Below are 20,151 nucleotides of genomic sequence, written 5' to 3' on the forward strand. Positions count from 1 at the left end.
CTGACCTATTTTTATGCTAGATCTTTCTCTTTGTTCAGGTCTCAGTTCAGCCGTCAGCATCTTATGGAAAGTCTCACCTGGTCACCAGTCTGCACTAGAGCCCTCCCAGGCAGTCTCAGTGACCACCTGCTTCTCTCTTTCTCAGAGGTGCCACACCTGGGCCTGTGCTTGGCCTCCCTCTGTACCCCGTGCTCCTGTTGGGCCCATGCACACTGTCAGGTGCCTGGTTAGCACCTGCAGGGTTGGAGTGGGGTGGCAGAATCACGTTCGTCTCCTTCCCACGTGTGTATATTCTTCAGCAAATAGTTTTTGAGTATCTTAAGGGTTGGGCCAGGGGCATGGGAATAAAAGAAACGTGGTTCTTGTGAAGGGAAGCCCGGGAATTGATGAGGGAGTCTGAGAGCAGAGTACCGTGCACACCAGGAGCTTCCCATCACCAGACCCGCTCTGGAGCCTCGCTGTTGGAGGGAGGGGAGGAGGCTGTGCGAGGCTGAGCAAGCCCGGGAGCATCGTGTTGGAGGCTGTCTCTCAGCATGCAGAGAGGAAGCTGTCTCCCTCGGTCTCCTGGCCATGGGATGGGCTCCACCTTTGGTCCTGCGGACAGTGGCCTCCTTTGGAGAGAAGTGAGCTTCTCAGCACCAAGCTGCTGCTGCCTTTGTGAGCCTGTGGGACCCTCCTGCTCCTCCTTTTTTCTTTCTTTACCACCAATGGGGGGACTGGAGACTTTGCCCCCAGGAGACTTTTAAGTGGGTCAGAACAACAGGTGAATCTAATTAACTCCAAAATCACTTTGACCTCAAGGCAGAACATTTATTCCATGCTGAGAGATTCCAATGATAGGCCTACATTCTTTGTAATAATAAAATATCCACAAGAGAGGCTCCATATTTGAATATTAATTCTATCTCATTATCAAATTCCCAGGGAGGTATTAAAATCCAAAGATTGAATTTCATTTTAAATTAAAATCCAGTGACATTGGGTATGGTGGTACACACCTGTAATCCCAGCAGTTTAGGAGGCTGAGACAGGAGGATCACAAGTTCAAGGCCAGCCTCAGCAGCTTAGTGAAATCCTGACTCAAAAATATATCTTCCTGGGAATGTAGCTCAGTGATAGAGCACCCCTGGGTTCAATCCCCAGGACCACAAAAATGGCAGGAGGGAGGGAAGTTCAAAGAATTTGAAGTTACACGTGTGTTCTGGCTGGTTTCTAATCTGCTCAGTGCCACCTCCAGCCTGGGTTATCTCCTGCTGGAATGTGTGGGTCTTTCAGGAACACCCCTCCAAACCTTGGCTCTGCCTCACTTCTTAAAATTAAAAAGTTACCAGGCACAAGGTGACCCAGACATCAGCCCCACACAGTGGCATTAGGACACCGGCCATGGCCCTGCTTTCTGATGAACAGCGTTTTGCATCCATTGCCGCGTAACTGTGGCAGGGGTCTGTGGGGTTGAGGACCCGTGGAGCCCTCCTTTGGCCTCCCAGGATTCCTGCCAGCCCCTGCCACTTGTGGCTGTGGCATTTGGGAGCAGTCTTCTCACCAGTGCCATGGACCCTGCTTTCCTTCCTGTGAGTGAGTCCAGTGAGCTGCCACCAGGCCACCTCCCTGTCCTGGGTTTGCGGCCTCCCAGCACCTCCCGTTCCCGCAGTCCACGTGCTGAGCAGGTGACCAGGTGCACTCTGGCTCCCCCATGTCTTGTTTGTCCTGCCTCCTGAGTCCTGTGGTGCTGGGGTGGAGCCCAGGCCTGCTGCGACTGTCCCCTTAGGTTTCTGCCTCTTGCACCTCCCAGGTGCCCAGCTCCAACCAGGTCAGGTCCTGCTTGTGGGGTTTCCTGCTCCCACTGCCTTTGTTCTGTCAGAAGCCTGGTGTGCTTTCCAGAATCACCGCTTCCTCTTGCATTTCCTGGAAGCAAAGGCCTTTCAGAATGACAGTCCCTGTGGATTCATTTTTCCAGGTGGGGCTGCAGGGACAGTGTCCTGAGTTCTTTCTGGTTGAACCTTCTCTCTGATCTGCTGCTTGTGAGAGTCGCTAAGGCTTCTCACAGAGCCTCTCTCCGAGTGGAAGTCCCCATGGAGGAGGACTGAACATGGCCCTGAGTCTGTGGACGAGGACCATGCCAGGCTCTCCTGTCTGCGCTGGTTTGCATTTTTCAGAAAACGCTACCTGATCTTGTTATGTTTTTATAGCATATTTAAATTTTGTTAACCCTGTATTTTAGATTCTTTGAAAAGGGCTCTTTCTTCACAATTTTGCAATTTTATTGTCGATTTGTCTTGTCCGATGCTGGGGATGAACCCAGGCCACGTGTGTGCTGGGCAAGAACTCGACCCCTGAGCTGCAACCCCGGCCCTTAGCCTGGCTGTTGGGGGAGTCCTGGTCCCCCTCCTGTTGAGCTAGAACACCTGGAACTAAAGAGGGCCCTGTACCTTCACAACATGGTGGCATGACCCTCGGGCCTGGGGAGTCTGGTGGTTTCTTTTGCTTTGGACCTTTTACTTTTCTGAGTGAATCATTTTAGTATCTTTAAAAATCATTCTATTAAAAATTTTCATTTTTTGTGTCCATTTCAACATTTTCTGTTTTTCTTAGAAGTACTCATTTCCTCTGGACTTTTCAAAGTTTTTTCATAATTGCTCCCAACAATGAATTGTTCATAATGTTTGATTTTATTTATGTTGTCTCCACCTTTTTTTCTCTTTTAATTTTATTCCTTTTAAAAGAATGTCTCTCTTCCTTCCTCAGTCTTCTGGAGTTTTCCATTCTATCAGTGTGTACAAGAGCTAGCTCTGGGTTTGGTTAATCTCCCCCTCAGTCCCTTGGCTTTTGCTGGGGGTAATAGCAGGGTCCCCTCAGAAGTGCCTGAGAGGAATCAGTGGAGATGTATTTAAATGCTAGAAATGGTCTGCCAGCCTTATGGAGCTAGCCAAATCAGCCTTCAAAATAAAGACGTTTCCAGATGCACAAAAGCGTTCCCCACGGCACCGCACTGCAAGTCAGGGGAAGGGAAGTGCCGCACAGCCAGGGATGACCCTGCGGGGTGGCCTGACCTGTGGGCACTGCAGCCAAGCACCTGGAAGTCAGGGAGATTAGTGTGTGGGGAAACTACAGCAGGGAGAGCCCTGTCCTTTCAGAGAGCATCTGTGGGCTCCAGGAGCTGGCTCTTACTTTGTGAGGATGTGCTCCCCCGGACATCAGGAGCAGGGCCCGAGGCTGTCTGCCCTGGATGGTGCAGCGTGTGCTCAGGAACCTCTGGGCCAATGAGCCAGACAGCGTGTGTGCTGAGGAGCCGTCAGGAGAGTCCTTGTGAGAGGAATTGGGATGGTCACAGGAGGTGACACTGGTCAAGAGTAATAGGGAAAATGGAAACCCCCCACAGTAGCATAGTATGCGTGACACTGGTACTTTGAGATCTTTAAAACGGCTCTCAGAGGAGCCAAAATTGAAGGGAATACTCAGCATTTAGAAGGTAACAGTTCTTCCAGAGTTGACATGTGGAGTGAACACTGTGCCAGTTAAGATCTTAGGAGACCAGTTTTTGGTAAAAATGGACAGTGGTTTTAAAATGCATTGAGAAATGCAGGTGACCTAGAATCGCTCTTCTGGGTCGAATCCTGTCAACTCCCACCCCTGATTTTTATGTGGAAGTCCTAATGTTGACCTTATTCAGAAGCCGTCACTGGGCTGTAGCCAGCCAAGGGAAGAGGCACAGGATGGCCCTAAGCCACAAGAAGGGGAAATTTGAACAGAGACCATGTCCCTGTGGTGGTGAGTGCAGAGCTCTGCCAGCCAAGGGATGCCCAGGGCCACAAACTCTGGGACCAACAGAGAGGCCCAGAGCAGTCCTTCCAACCCTGAGGAAGAACCCCCTGCCAGCACCACGGGCTTGGCCTTCATCTTCACCAGGACCTGGAACCACGCGCGGTTGGGCCTGTGGTGCTTTGTGGTGGCAGTCCTGCTAAACTAGAACAGCACCGAAGCAGTTTTGAAAAATGACAAAACATGTTTGGAGAATCATACTTCTTCCTTCATGGCTCACCTGAGGCGAGTTAGGACAGCGTGGTATTGGTACAAACCGAGAGATGGAGAGCCGTGAGGAAGAGCAGCATGTCTAGAAGCACGCTGAACGGGGGAAGGCTTTCTTTTCAAGAAGAGACACTGGAACAATGTTACATCCTTACAGGAGAAAGGAGCCTGGATCTTTCCTTCTTCCAAACTCAAAAGTTGATTTAAAATGGAGCTATGAAATTTGTAGAAGAAAACATCCATCGTGGGTGTGCTGGGATAGGCCAGCAGAAATGCAGAAAGATTGACACATCCCTCATTTAAAGAGCTGTGCTCTTTAAACATTATAAATGGAAAGGCAAGCAAGCCACCATGCAGGGCGGGTATCTGCAATACCTGTATCTGCAAGAGCACTATTCACAGAATAGAATCTCTTACAACTCAATAGGAAGCTAACCCAGATGATGGGCAAAACAGTTGGCAACACCCCGCTAAGAAGATACAGGAGTAGCCTAATGAGCGCCTAAAAAGATGCCTCACACATCAGTCACCAGGGAAGTCCAGGTTAAGACCACCTAACAAGTCCCGTGGTATCAGACTGGGATGTGGTCAGTGGCAGAGTGTCTGCCTCGCACAGGGCCTTGGCTTCCATCCCCACAAAAGAAAACAGAAAAAATGTCTTATGGTGTCAAGTGTTGGTCAGGACCTGGAGTAGCTCAAATACACTGGTGGAGTAGTACATCCACCTTGAAAAACAGTTCAGCAGTTCTTATGAACTTGAACTTACGTTTATCATATGACCCAGACATTTTTCTCTTAGGTACTGATCCAAGAAAGATGGAAATGTGTCCCCCAGAAAGACCTGGCTGCATATATTCTTAGCACCTTCATTCCTCACAGATAAAACTGAAACCAACCCAAATGACCACCAGCATGTAACAGACAAATGGTAGCATAGTAATAATCAGGAATAAAACGAATCGGACTACAGATGAATATACCAAGAGGGGTGCATCTGAAAACATTGGTAAAGACTCCTTTTGACATGGTTTCCCATTATTAGATTATAGAATGAGCGAAATATGCCTGTAGGGACAACACAGATCAGTGGTCGCCCAAGACTGAGAAGGATTGTGGTGGGAAGGGCAGAGGTGCCTGGGAATATTCCACATCTTGATTCATCTGTGCTCCTACAGGTGCGATGGCAGTCACTGTATATAAACTATATCTCTATAAAGTGCATTTTAGTAGTAACGAAAGCAAGTCACCAAGGGACCAGGGTGGGGCAGGGTGCTAGGCTTCAGGAGTTCCTCCTGGGGCTGCAGCTGGCCTCGAAGACCTTGGCTGTGCGGTGCTCTTGTCTCTGGGTGGGTTGGGAGTTCCTGCCTCTGCTGCACATGGAAGCCACCTGGAGCTCATGAGAGACCTTGGTGCCCCGAGATCCCATGCATTGTTCAGGACTGGGAACACAGCCCTAGCCCATCTTCACACCTGGAGGTGATGCCACTGTGTGGCAAGGCTCAGGACTCCTGGCCTCGACAGGTTCTGAGCTCTCTGGAGGAGCGTTGCACAATGCAGGCTGCCTGCTTTCTGGTTGCTTCCTGAGTTGTGATGTTCTTTGTCCTCCTGTCCCCAGGGACAGAAGCAGCTCAGTAACAAAGTGTCCAGTGCTGAGCTGCACAAAACGCTGTGGAAACCAGTGCTGCCTAAGGATGAATGTCCCTGTGGCAGTGTAAGACCTAGCATTGCTGTATAAGGCCAAAGGCAGAAGAGAAGGGCAGGAGGACACCAGCTCAAGAAGCTGAGGACAGCGGCACAGACTGCAAACCAGGAAGTCAGGGTTCTGTTTGGGCTTTGTTGGGGGCACTGTGCCCCTCTCTTTGCATATGCTCAGGGGACACTCTCACGTGTTGCTGCTGTTTCTCTGTTCTCCTGACAGGTGGGCTGCTTGGCTGCACGTTTCCTTGCGTCATGCCCACCACAGTGCCATGCTGTGGCCATGGCTCTCCTGCTCTGCATCCTGAAGTTCAGAACCACCAAGGTCACTCAGCCATAAGGCTGAGCTGGGGTCCCATGATTGTCTGCCTCTCAACCCTCCCCCTTCCCTGTGGAGGAGGGATGGGAATTTGTCTCATAGGCGACCCCAGCGTCTGCCTTTCTCCATGATGGTTTTTCATCTGCAGTGCTCTTCAGGTGGTGCTGGCAAGGAACCCAGGGCCTTGTGCATGTCAGACAAAGGTTCTACCGCTGGGCCGCGCCCAGCCCATCCTGCAGCTCTCTGAGCCAGCCACCAGGTGTCCCGTGTGGCAGCATCCCTAGATGGACCTCGCCTGGGCAGCACTGGTGGCACACGGGCCTGTTGTTGACGGACTGCTGTGAATGAGTTTTCAGAGTGTGGTCCCAACTTGGCTCCAGGACACTCCTGCTCACACTGTGCTCCTGCCCTTCTTGAGGTTTGTCCTCCATGTTCATCATGCAGTGCCAGCACAGCAGGATGACCCAGGCCCAACTTGCCGCCAGATGGCTTCACCTCCCCATGGTGGGGGGCCAGGTCTACACCTGCATGATTTACACCGGGAGCTCCTGACCTGGGCCCTCAGGTACAGGAAGTGGGCAAGTTGGTTTGCTGTCCTCCGTTTGCTTCCAGAGGCCAAAGCCCATGTGCTTAGGCCGGGCTCCCTGTCTGGCTGTGCTCATCACCTGGAGAGCTGCCTGAGCTTGGCCCTGCGGGAGCTCCACAGCTCCTGACTCATGCTCTGGGTCCAGAATCCACTCCCAACATGTCTGGTAAAGAAACAAACAACTTCCTTGTTTTATGAAGTGCTAACAGAAGATAGCTCATTAACATCCTAATGGTTCTCCCCTACCACGCACATTGGCTCCGCAGCAGTGAACTTGCCCCGTGGAGGCAGATGGGCTCAAGGAGGTGTTGTACCGAGTCTGCTTTTCCTGCTGACCTTGACCCGCTGGTCCTCAGTATGTGATGGTGTGTGTCTGTCGCGAGTCTCACGGGCCATCAGTGTTGTAGATGCCGACGCCTTTCTGCAGTCCCTTCTGTCCTCTGTTGGTGATGTGGCAGTGTGGGTGAGAAACCTGAACTGGCCCAGGGTGCCCTTCTCATTTCCCTGCAGCTCTATTGCACCCTGGTCTCTCAGAGCTCTCCCCGTGATTCTTGTTGCCTGATTAAATTTCAGTTTTCAGCCAGTGATTTCATTTCCTTTAAAGAAAATCTTACCCATAGCACATCTCAGAATTCTACTTTGTTGTTTTTTTTTTTAAGGAAGAGGGTGTTTTTCTTGCATTGAACAATAAATGCTACATACTTTTATTTCTCCCTTGTCAAAAAAAGCTGGTGTTTGAGAAGAGTTTGCACTCTGGGAGGGTAAACCTGGCGTCCCCCTTTCCTCCTGCTCTCAGGAGCCACCACCCCTGGTCTTTGCTACAGCCAGTTGACAGCATGGAGGTCACTGGCCACCATGGCCACTTGCAGCAGCACCCTGACCGAGCATTCCTTGTGTGTGCTCACCAGATGTGGCAGTCTAATCTGTAGTCACAGTCCTTTTGAAGTAGGCCCTGCCATCCCACTTCACACGTTAGGTCCAGTGACTTGCCGAGGCCCATGGTGCCTCCCCAGCCCAGCGCCCACCGCTGCCATTGCTCTTTTGTGGCTCACCTTCCTCGACTTGCTTGCTCTCCTCTCCTTACCTACTGCCGCTCTCCAGGAGGCCTTCCTTGAGCTCCTGCCAAATAAACCAGGAGCCAAAAACCCATCTCGGTCTGCACGGGGCTGCGCTGGTATTCCAGGTCACACGTTCTCAGGGGCTGACAAGAACCTGCTTTCAGGTCCGGCCAGTCTCCGGGCCCTGTCCCCTTTGAGGGTCTCCCCTTGTCTTCACCCCAGTGTCAGCAGCAGCCTCCTTTCCCGGGCCCTACTGGTCGATGTGCAGTGGTCCCTGGAGGAGCTTTGGAGGGGCCACCCTCAGGATGGCTGACCTCTACTCCTGCTGTGCCCCGGCTGTGCCAAGATGAGTTTCCTTCTCCAAATGTCCTGGACCAGTAGTTCTATAAAATGTAGTCTGAAATGAATTACTGGAAAAATAAAAATTTTAGAAAGGTAGAAATTGAAATCCAGATTTTGTCATAAATCCAGCGAACATGGTGGGGGTGTCAGGTTGCCAGCAGTGAGATGCAGGCTTCTGAGCTTATGTTGCGTGTCTGCAGAGGAGCATGACACCTGGCTGCCACAGCGCCTGATGGCCAGGGGCACGTGGGGCTGCACAGGGAGAAGCCTCATCCCCTCCAAGGCCCAGAGGGGACCCTGCGGATTAGATGGCACCAGCTAATGTACTCTCTTCGTCCTGGCGTTCGTGAGACTGAGAACCATTACCAGCCATGTGTCCTAGCGAGTCTGTCACCAGGGACCTCTGGAAGAGTGGGCGTGGGGTTCAAACCATGGGGCTCACTGCTGCTGCACCCCCTTCACTTTTAGGCCTTTTTAGTAAACTCAGCTAGGAAATAATGCATTCTTGGAAAGAGAAAAATATATCATGAGTTCATATTAATGTTTCTATTTTAAATATAAAATTAACTTATTTGATACTTTTTAAGGCTAAAAATTCTGGTTGCTAATGATATTACTTGCTCATTTGCTGTCAATATAGAAATAATTGTTCAGAATAATAATAATACTGATCCCATCAGTGAGGCTCAGATCACAAGGTGTGGTGCAGGGCTGCCCCATGGTCCTCTGTCTCACCCAGAGTGCAAAGTCAGAGCACTTCCAATTAAAGGCAGGCATTTCTCTCTGTCTTACATTCTGTTAGATCAATTTGTTTCTGTTTGCTTCTAGTTTTGAAATTCAGTTCTTGAAAATTATATAAAACATACATAGATTTATTCCAAAGTCAGAATCGTAAAACCAGGTCTTCTGGTAGCTAGGCTCTTCATTCCTGTTTCTCCCTACTCCATCCTCCTCTTCTCTCCCTGGAGGTGACCTTAGTTGTTTTTGATTTAACCCTTCATTACTTTTCAGATCCGTCCTTCCTTCCCTTCCTCCTTCCTTCCCTTCCTCCCTCCTTCCCTCCCTCCCTCCCTCCCTTCCTTCCTTCCTTCCTTCCTTCCTTCCTTCCTTCCTTATTCTCTCTGGGATTCAAACCCAGGACCTCACATGTGTTAGGCATATGCTGTACCACTGAGCTACTCCCAGGTCCATTTCAATTTTTTGAGTTCTGTATTTATTAAAATGTTAATCCTTTGCAAATATTTTAATCTTTGATATCTTACAAATAATTTCCCCAATTTTCATTTGCATTTTTTTCCCTAAAATGTTGTCAAATTATAAAACTTTTCCCTTTACTTTCTGGACTTTTGAACCATAGTTAGAAACTTTTCCTGTTTCCCATGTAGAAAAGGAATTCACTCGTGTATTCTTCTAGTACTGTTTAAATTTGAAGCTCAGGTTCATTTGGAGTTGACCCTGAGAACTGTGTTAGGAAGGGACCTACTTTTATCATTTTTTATATGGCGCTTCAGTTACCCCAGCATTTTTGAGGAAGGGTAAAAAGAAAATAGAGTATCAGTTTTATGTCTTTGTAATCATTTCTGGACTGATCGAGAGATTCAATGTAAACATGCAAGCAGTGTCGTGACTCAACTGGGGGAGGAATTCAGGAGGGGAGAAGGGGCGTCTCTCCTCTCTGGCCCTGACTAAGTTGTCTGTCCTCTTTCTCCAGGTGAACGAACTGGATGGCATCCCGCTGATCCTGGACAACTGCAGCATCGATGACAGTAACCCCTGTATCCTTGTTCCCTGCCTGCGGCTGGCCTGGGTCTGAAACCCTCACTGCCCTATAGCCTGTGCTCCCAGGGCAGCAGGCATCCTGAACTAGTATGTCGCTGAAAGTGCTTCAAAACTCTGGGGCGGAGACCTTTCACCCAAGGCCCTGGTGGCTTGTCACCAGTGCTACCTCACCAGAGCACAAGTACTGTCATTGCAGCAAATGTGGAAATGTTCAGTTTTTTTTACTGTGGAAATTCCAGGCTTCCATCAGTTGGAAGAGCCGCCTGAGTAGCTATTTGGTAACACGTGACTGTGAGGGTCACCCTGTCCCCATAGCAGCAGCAAGCAGTTTCTCTGTCCCTCAGTCATCATTTTTGAGGGACTTTGTCTTACAGCAGCACTGGCTTTTGCCCTTCGAGGGTGGGTGCCCCCTCGGGAGGCTGTCCTGCTCATCTCCTTCACTTTGCCAAACAGTGTGCTATACCAAACAGATTGGCACAGAGGTGGGCAGCCAGAGACCAGGGCACCGTCTCAGGCTCTAGGTAAAATCCACTATGTGATTTTAGGAACTTGCCTTGTGAAAGCCAAGCTCAGCCCTTGCCCCTTGCCCCATCTCTGCCAAGCCCTGTGCTTTGTATGTGGGGTTGGGGTAAGTAGGCCATTGTAGGACCTGGTGAGCATGGCCATGGGGAGGAGCCCAGCCTAGGACTGTGGAGATGAGCTCTCCACAGTGAGAGGCCAAGAGAAAAGGAGCTGGTGGAAATCGTGTTTCAAAGTAAGCAAACTGAGGAATGCTCAGTTGGTGACGAAGACGCTGCCATTTGAGTGGCAGCAGGAGGTGTCTTGCTGTGAAGGTGGCATGGCTGACATGGTAGGAGGCCCTCAGGGGTGCTGACCTTGGTTCCCTGCTTCGCATGGTTACCAGTCTGCACACTGTGCTCATCAGAGTTTAGACCCCTCTCTCTCTCTCTCTCTCTCTCTCTCTCTCTCTCTCTCTCTCTCTCTCTCTCTTTTAAAGTTCAAAGAAGAAAGGGTAAACAAGCATCTAGTGCAGGGACGTGGGGCCAGATGTTCAGCTGCACTGCAGATGTTGTTCTCCAAAGAAATTTACCAACAGTTCACTTTTTTTTTGTACTGGGGATTGAACCTGGGGCGCCTAGCCATGGAGCCACATTGCCAGCTCTTTTTTTTTTTAATCTCTTATTTTGAGACAAGATCTTGCCAAGTTGCTTAGAGCCCCGCTGAGTTGCTGAGGCCGGCTTCTAACTTGTGATCCTCCTTCCTCAGCCTCGCAAGCCACTGGGATTACAGGTGTGTGCCACCATGCCCAAACATAGTCCCCTTTTATTGGCCTTCCAGTGAAGCAAGGTTTCCATCAGTCGTCTTTGACTTTTAGCAAAAATGAAAATGTCAGGAGGCCATCACGCACAGGCACACAGGTGCTCATGAGCTATGCGGAGCCCACTGTGCCCCTGCCCTGGCTCTGCTCGCGGTGCCCAGGTGTCCTCACTTGGAGAGGAATCTGTTCAGCCCTACTCAGCTTGCACGAGGACCCTGACTGAGGCGGCAGCACCCTGCAGCATGGTGCTGTATCGTCCCCAACTTGGAGTTGAGTCTCACGACTCGTTGCGCAGGGCTCTGGTCCTTATTGCTGGCCTGCACGGCCTCCTGAGATGTCCCTGGTGGAGATGACACTTGCACAGAGACCATATTAGCACATTCGTGCCACAGACCTTGTGAGGTGGCCGTCCAGAAATGACAGCAGGCATGGCAGGGCCCCCGGTGCCCTCCACACTTGAGGAAAGACGAATGTTGCATGCTGCACTGAGCCGGGATGTGTCGAATGACTCCTTGTGCTGTGTGTACACCTGCTCAGCTGTCGTGTCACCACGGTGAGGTACACCCTGAGGTCCAGAGCCAGGGCGCAGGGCGGGCGAATGTCCGAGGAGGCGATGGGGCCGGGACGTGGATTGGAACCCACTGTCCCAGTAGGAGTGTGTGGAGGCTCGTGGGGTCACGCTGGGCCCCACCCTGCCGGGGCAGCCACACTGGGCTTTCCACATCGTTTCTCTGTTCCTGAGAGCTTCCCAGTGACCGCGTTACTCCTCGCCTCCCAACCTTCTCTCCCCTGTTCCTCTTATATATTTTTATTCATAAAAGTGATGCATTTATGTGGCTTTGTATAATTGCCAAAAGCAAGTACCATGGGACACGTTTTAGTTTACTCCCTTTTGTATCTAAATGATACTTTACTGCCGTTTCCTGGTAGATCACCTTTTGATGTGACCTGTATGATCTGAGCCTTAGCTCTTGGGTGCCACGCTGTCCCACCCCCATTTCCTGTTGCCCATGTTCCTCACAAGGCAGCATCTTCCAAACGGTGCTGTGTTTGAATTGTGTGGGTGTCTGTCTGCACGTGAGCTCGCCAGGGTGCTGGGTCAGGCCTTCTGCAGTTGTGTCCCTTGGGCCGCTCCTGTCTTGGCAGATCCTTGTGTGTTCAGGGTGGAAGCTGCCTGCCCGCCTCATGTGTTGCTGGTGTGTTCTTCCTCCTACCTGTGTCTTACCCTTTTCTTCTCCTGCTTGTTTGTTGTGCGTGATGGGGTCCTCACGTTAGTAAGCTGTAAGATCGAATCCTTCACCCATCATTCTCCTCCTCGCCTCCTACCTCTCTTGTTTTGGTTTCTGTCTGTTTTCTTATCTCACAGGGTTGTCCTCTGTTGCTTCTTCTCTGTACAGCATAAGTGTGGGAAGACCCCTGAGCACTCTGGAGCTGGGAGCTCCCTCACGCTCTGAGAGTCCTCCCCAAGCAGCCCCACCACATTCTCCTTTATTCCCTCAGTGTGTGTTGACAGTCATCAGGGCCTCGGGAGTTGCAGAGTGACCTCCAGGAAGGCTGCTGGGGCTTGGCTCGACTGTACAGTGGCAGTGGTGATGTGGAGCTCTGTCCTGAGTGGTGCCATGGCTCTGAATGTCCTTTACGCTGGTGGCTCTAGGGCAGACCTCTCCTCAGGTGTCAGACCTGTACCTAACTCCCTGCTCACGTTGGCTCAGGTGCCTGCTGACATTCCCACATTGGCAGGTCCAAGTTTAAGCAGTATCTTGCCTGGAAGCCGTCCCCTCTGTATCTCAGTTGATGAGGGGAAGCTGTGTCTGTGCTGCTGCTCAGGGTAGAAACCTGGAGTTCCTCTTGATGTCCCTCCCTGTAATTCTCCCCACATGCAGCGTCACCATGTCTTGGTTCTCTGTGTGTACTGTGGGGCAGGGGGTGCTTCCGTGGACCTTTGATTGTTTTGTAGATTAAGTATTACTTGGGTAGTGAAATTATTTTGAATTTGTTTGCTTTAACCTATACCAGACATATTTTAACTGAGCTTTTGTTTCAATATTTTAAGAAGCAATAATTATTTTGGGCATATGTTTTAGTCCACTTTTTCACTGCTATGAACAAAAGACCTGACACGAACAATTTTGGAAGAAGAAAAGTTTATTTGGGGCTCACAGTTTCAGAGGTTTCAGTCCATAGACAGTCAACTCCATTGTTCTGGCCCGAGGTGAGCTGAACGTGGTGGTGGAGAGGTGTGGTGGAGGAAAGCAGCTCAGGGTGACAAGCGTGTCCTGAAGCAGAAGGAGAGCTCTCACCTGGAATAAAATATTTGTCTGCAGGGCAGTCCCCAGCGTCCTCCCTCCTACAGCCTCCCCTGGCCGCCTCCACTTTCGCCCAGTGGTCCCTTCAGGCGGCCGACGCAGCCAGCAGGCCCAGGCTCTGGCACCGTCACCTACCTCTGTGCTTCCTCGCATGGCCTCACGTGAGCTTTGGGGCCTCCTCACATCCAGACTGTCGCGGTGTGCTCCGTGCTCCTCCGTTACTCTCGTTGGCCTGGCCCTGTCCATGCGTGTGTGCACACCGAGGCATGAGAGGTTCGGGTGAACTGCCTGTGGCCAGCGTCTGTTCCCAGGGGAAATCTGCAGGCGAGACCTCAGAAGCCTGCCACCTGGGGGCGGGGAACAGGAAGTCAGCCTGTCTGAGGGCCAGAGCTGGCAGCTCCCTCGGGTGGGGTGCCGCTGGGGTTCTCTGCACGCCCTGCCCCACGCCAGGCAGCTCACGGAGGACCCAGGCTTTCCGGTTCCCGGGAAGCCCGGCTCTGGAGGCTGGACTGCGAGCCCAGGCAGTGCCCAGCTGTGCGCTCGCCCTGCTCACTTTCGGGTCACCCACAGTAATGGCAGGGTAGCCGATGCCATCGGAAAATTCCAGCCCCATTACCACAGAGTCCACTTCTTATTTGTCAGTTTATTGTGGCAAGTGGGATTTTTTTGTTGTTGTTTCCAAATAGAAACAGCTGAACTGTATTTGACGTGTTTTTCTTCATTCTTTTTTGATCTGTGTTTTGATCAGTTGTCCTTGATGTGGGTTTTTTTATATTGTTTTTATTGGGGGGATGGGGCAGGGACAAGGATACAGTGAGAACCCAAACTGGGTTGTTTTGGGGTTTTTTTTTTGGTTTTTATTTCTTATTTTTTTTTCTTTCTTGTTCGTTTTTGTATTGAAAATACCTCATTTGTAAGAAATTAAAATTCACTTGCATAGAATTCATTCCCACAGACGACAAGAGTTTGCAGGAGAGTCCTCAGCAGCGTTGCCACTGACCTGTGCCGAGGTTGTGTGCCCTGGTAGCAAGGGCATCTGCTTGGGCCAGACAGCCCAGATGCAAGTTCGGTCACTTGTTAACTCTGGTGCACCTCAGGTGACCTCTGAGTGCTCACTTCGTCTGCCAGTTGGTTGTGGTGACTGAGTGTCTTGGTGTTTATAAAGCACCCGCGTGTTCACATTGGAGTCCTGCTACAGCTCTTCACCTGTGGCAAAGCCTGAGGCAGCAGTGAGACTTGGGAGAGCTCAGGAGCAGGCTCACACAGTGCAGGAGGGCCCACAGTCCAGAGGAGAGGGACCTCTCTCCTGTGTCACATCCACAACCAGAGGGGACCTGTGGCCTCTGCCTTGCACCAGTCAGAACCATTCATTCAAGATGAGTCACAGACTTCAGTGTGAATGGTAAGTCAGCGTAGCTTGGAGAAGGGATCACGGGACGACATGGTTATGATCCTGGGGAGAGAAGGATCTCCTCAACCAGACACAGATCACTTACCTGGAAAGCAAGGACTCTCCTACCAAACAGCCACGAAAAGGTGAACAGCTCAGTTTTTTTAAATGGACAAAAGACCTGCAAGCCACTTCACAGAAGGAACCTGTGTCAGTGAGTACACAGGAGCTGGCCGTCACCAGCCACCATGGAAGTACACACGTAGTCCATAGCAGGGAGCCCCCAGAGCCACCAGAATGCCTAGGGAGAGCTCTTCACAGGAGTGCCAGGTGATATCAGGCCCGTGCAGCAGCCGGAACTCAGGTGTTGCTGGTGGGAGGTGAGTGGAGATATGGCTTTGGAAGGCTTTGGGAGCATCTGCTAACACTAAACCTAGCTCTGCCCCATGAGCCAGCCATTGGTGCTCCTAGGTGTATCCCCAAGGGAAATACTTACATCCCTTAGAAGACCTGCGTGAGAATCTTCGTATCTTCGTATTCCTAAGAGCCCCAAAGTGGAGTCAGCCCAGGTGCTTCCTGTCGGTAGTGGGATAGGCAGAGTCCTCTGTAGTGTCAGGAGTCAGCACAGGGCTGCCACAGGGAGCAGATGTTCTTAGGCTGTCCCTCGTGGCGGAAGGGAGTGGCAGAGGAAGGCTGCCTAGCTCTTGACAGCCTGGAAGAAGGGAGAGGTAGGTGCCAGGGGCAAAATACAATCCCAGGAGCACCCCAGTGACCCACCTCCTCCAGCCACACCCGCCTGCCTACAGTTACCGCCCAGGGAATCCACACCCGTCCATCAGTCCACCGACCAGGTCACAGTCTGACAGTCTGATCATCTCTGAACGTCGTTTCATTGTCCCTCACAGGAACTTTTCGGGAGCACCTCACATCTAAACAGTAACACAAATGAAGGGAGCGTGTGCCTTTGGGGTGCAGGTCGTGTATACGTGTGGGGCGTGGCTCGTGATGTGCACTGGCAGTGTGTGCACTCTGCTGCTGCTCATTCCGTTTTAGTTCCTTGAGCGATCGGGTGCTTTCTGAGTGCTGGATCCCATTCTAGGCCTTTATCTGCATACCTTCACCATTTTTATAACAGTACTCTTTTGGGAATAATTGGTCCTGTGTTACAAGTGAGGAAGCCAAAGCTCAGAATTGAAGTAGCTGGTCCCATCTCTCCCTGTGCACGGTGTGGGGCCAGGTGCAAGCCCAGCCTCATCTGATTCCCTGCAGGAGCATCTGTTGTAGTTCAGACATCTTGGCACCTGCCGGCGTTCTTTAGCCACCTGCTTATGGTGCTGCTTTGCAGTCTGCTTTCTTGAGAGGCAGGTGTATACTCATCTGTGTTGCACAGAGTCTTGAATTAATCCACTGAATATCTAGCTCACAGTAACCACTTAATAAAATACAACCCAGGTGTGACTTTAGAGCATCATCAAGGTTGATCTAAGTTGTGAGATGGTAGCTTCTTAGAAAGCAAGTACCGCCCTCATTTCCTTTTCCTCCTGCCTGTAAGATTTGAGTCATGTGTGTGTTTTTCTTGGGATCTTTCCACAATCCCCTTCATTGAATCGAGTGCCTGCATTTGATCTTCTGTGGTTCTGTTGTGTTGCCCGGCCACACCATGAGCACATCACATGTAATAGCTGCAAGATCAATCTTCCCCCAGGAAACTCTCCCTGGTGTCTGTTTGCTCCCGTCCGCTGAGTATGCCCGCCATGTGGGACCTGTGTGTGTTTTGGAGCCAGCTTCGTGAAATTCGGGATGAGAGTGCCACATCTCGGCAAGTCAGGCATTTCAGAATAAACAGAAACGTGGCTCATTCTGAGCACTTCTTCATGGGCACCTGGCTGGGGACTGGGCCTGCCATGTCTGCCAGGCAGAGGCTGTCAAGACACAGCAATCCCGAAGGCCAGCACTGCTGACTGGGTCTGGCGTGGTCTGTGAGGGCCGTCCACAACCACGCATACCAGGCACTTGCCCGTCCTTAATGGGGCCACCGCCAGTGGTCTTAGGAAATCTTTGGAGTTAGTCCTTTCTCCTCTGGAGGGAAGGACTCTTCTGTTGATGCCAGTGTCCTTAGTAGGAAGCAGCTGTGAATTTGTTCAGTGTTGAGCTGATGGTAATTACAATTAGACACCCTGTTGGGACTGCTGTGCTTTAAAACTCTAAGCTTTCTGGTGGCTTCCCTGGGTTTTTTATTTCTTTTATGCTACAGGTTGATTCTCTTTCCCTCACCTCCTGTGATGGGAGATAATGTGTAAGTGACATCTTTCTGTCCCCCAAAAGCAAACAAGTGGCCCCTGGGAGGCAAGTCCGGGGGTGGTGGAAGCCGCCCTGTGGGAAGGCAGCAAGCAGGTGCGCTGCTTCGTCCTGCCTGCAGAGCTGCACCTCGGCTCCCAGGCCCTGCCCCAGACGCACAGGAGGAAAGGACGCCGTTTCCCACAGCCTTCCTGGTGTCCTGGCCAGGGCGCTCCGAGGGCTGTGCGCTCTCACAGAGTGGCCCTCGACCCTCGTTCAGGTGTTTTGGCAAATGGTCAAACTTCAGACAAGGCCGACCACCCAATCCGTGTTCCAGGTTGCGCTCCTCCTCCTCCTGCCTCCTTAGCTTTCAGTGGGACGCCTGCTTTTCCTGCATCTCTGTGCAGAAACGGCATGGCTTTGAAACGGCCTCCACAGTGACCCAAGGCAGCCCATTCAGTGTTTGTTACGCGTTACCTCGGGCCTCTGTGGTCCTGCACAGCCCCTGGCTCCTTTGCTGTCATCCTGCTGGGCCTGGGTGGCTCACTTCCTGGCTCTGGGTCAGCGTGCACCAGGCTGCACTCCTACCTGATTCCCCCACACCAGGAGCAGACTGTGGGTGTGTGCTTGGTCTGGGAGACTGACGGCTGCCCACTCCTGCTGTCCCCACCCCGGGCAGGATTGGGCAGACTCCCGGTGCACAAAATGTGTGACAGCGTCACAGAAGCTGCATCCTTGGGCTACCTGGTTTGAGATGACACTTGTTTTCTGATGTTTATTGCTCATTGTCTAAGTAGTTACTGTTATTGTCTGAAGGGCCATTGTGAAATTCATTTGAAAACAACCTGGCACAGTTTGTTGCCTTAGTTCATGTTCTGAAGGATCTGCTCCTTCCCTGTAACTGAGTGACAGAGCTGATGTTGTCTTCTGATCTTTGATGGGATGCGTCCCCTGCTTGCTTTCATTCCTACAATTGCATAGTCTAAATTTTAAAGAAAACATATTGGAAGTCCATTCCAAGATAATTTCACCTTGTTGTCTTCCAGTGGTAAGTTTACTGCCCTAAGAAAGTATTTTTAATTTAGAAGCTATTTTCAAAGTCATTTTCTTAGTGTGTTTGCAGAGTGACCCTCCTGTACATGGTGTCTGTGTTAGTTGTTAGTTCAAGGAGCACAATGCAGTGGAGAGAGCTTGCAGGGTTCTCGACTGGGTGTTTTAGTGATTTTATATCTGACTTGCAGGATTAGGGCAGAAAGTAGCAACCTAAAGTAGCCCAAAAGGCACAGGCACGGGAGCTTCCTTCAGACACCGACTCGTGAGCCTGCGTACACAACGCCCTTCAGCATCCAGCATCCTGCTTACCACTCCCAGGAACCCACTCAGTGCTGACACACCACAGCCCTGTCCCCAGGTGGTTCCAGCATGATGCTTTACAGTTCCCCAGGGTGAGGCTGACCTTCCGAGGAGCTGGTGTACGGGTGGTAGGGGCGCAGCTGCAGCCTGCTCACTGCCATGAGTTCCTGGCCCACTCGCTGTGCCTAAAAAGAATTGGGACAGCTGTGTCTGGCCCCCGCCCCCAACACACACACTTTGTTGAATTGCCCCAGGCTTCACACATGCAAGGCAAGCACCCTGCCCCTGCGCTACATCCCCAGCCCTTTATCTGTTTTCTTTTCAAGATAGTTATTGGCCAGTTTTTCTTTTTGCATTGACTTTCTTTATAAGCAGCAGTGATTTGTGGATCTGTCTAGGAAATGAATAAATAACTTTAAAAATCGCCATACTTAAATGACATTGTCACACAGAATGACCAATTTCTTAAGATTGGGTGACTGAAGTTTGGCAAAGGAAACTGCGTGGCAGGTAACCCTGACTCACTGTCAGAATTTTTGCCTAAAATGACCTGAGTGAACCCTGGCCCTGATGGGTCTGCTCAAGACAGGCGCTTCCCAGCCACTGGGCACTGCTCCTCAGTCTCTGTTCGGGATTCTATTGGGAAGCCCTCGGTCTTAGTTAGCCCTGTGGTACTCTTCCAGTTATTGCTCTAGGACCAACATGTTAAAAAAGGAAAGAACTGTCGGGTCCGAACCTCTCTGGGCCTTAATAAGCAGGCACTCACTGCTTCCTTGTGAGCAAATCAAAGACTGAGCACCACACCCAGGGCCATTGAGTTCAGGAAGATGCCACCCTGGCCACCGTCTGGTCAGAGAAGTGGACCACTGAACCCCACCTAGCAGACAGTGCTGAGGGTTGGCAGCACAGTGAACAAGGACCCGGCTCACCCAGGAGTGAACCTCCTCTGACAAGCAGCCCAAGGGAGTCAAAGGGAAGCCAGAGCTCTGCCTCTGCCTGCAGTTAATGACCTTGCGAGAGGTGCAGCGTGTGGCCGGTGGGCCAGGCATGCCTCTCCTGGCCTGGGGCTTGCTGATCCTTGGCTCATCCCTTCACTGGATGGTGGTTGAAATGCAAAAGTGAAGCTACCTTCCGATGTGCTCTCCTTTTCAACTCTGGCCACTCCCGGGTCTGAATACCAGAAGACTCTTGGCCCCACGGCAGCAGGCATTGCCAGTGTGGCTTCTGAGAAGTCAGCCTGTGGCCCAGCAGCAGTGGTGGCAGGATGTGGGAGCTGCTGGGATGACGGCATGGGTGCATCACGGTGACAGCACAGCTGGAAGCAGGCCTGTGCTTCGAGAGTCTCATGCGTTGGCAGCTGCCAGGAGGCAGGCTGGGAGGTGGACACCTGTGGGGACAGGGCCCCAGCCCTGCGCTCAGGCGAGTTCCTGGAGTACATACGTCACCCGTGCTTCCGCAAAAGAGTGCTGCCTTCAGTTCTGGCAATTGGCCTGATCTCGTACTCCCCTAGCCGCTCCTGGAACAGTGCCTGTCAGTTTCTGATCAAGAACTGCACTTCCTGGTTAAAGATTAGAAAAGCCTGTAGAAAATCAAAATGTCCCCCAGTTTAGGGGAGAAATTAAAGTCAATGTGAATCAAAGGTGCTCAGCCGTTTCTCTCCTGGAGCCCGGCAGGAACCTCTGCAGCTCCTGTGGAGGTGTCT

At 51.4% G+C, this 20,151-nt stretch overlaps 1 protein-coding gene across 1 annotated transcript in view; it reads left to right on the forward strand.

Annotated features, from left to right (window-relative positions):
• Atxn10 (ataxin 10) overlaps positions 1–20,151 on the forward strand; it is a 138,356-nt gene that overhangs the window by 99,775 nt on the left and 18,430 nt on the right. The window contains exon 10 of the mRNA XM_047548333.1: positions 9,738–9,801. Coding sequence (XP_047404289.1) covers positions 9,738–9,801 — 64 coding nt within the window. The remainder of the gene's footprint in view (positions 1–9,737; positions 9,802–20,151) is intronic.

Source organism: Sciurus carolinensis, chromosome 4 (assembly GCF_902686445.1).
Source record: "Sciurus carolinensis chromosome 4, mSciCar1.2, whole genome shotgun sequence".
Taxonomy (NCBI): Eukaryota; Metazoa; Chordata; class Mammalia; order Rodentia; family Sciuridae; genus Sciurus; species Sciurus carolinensis.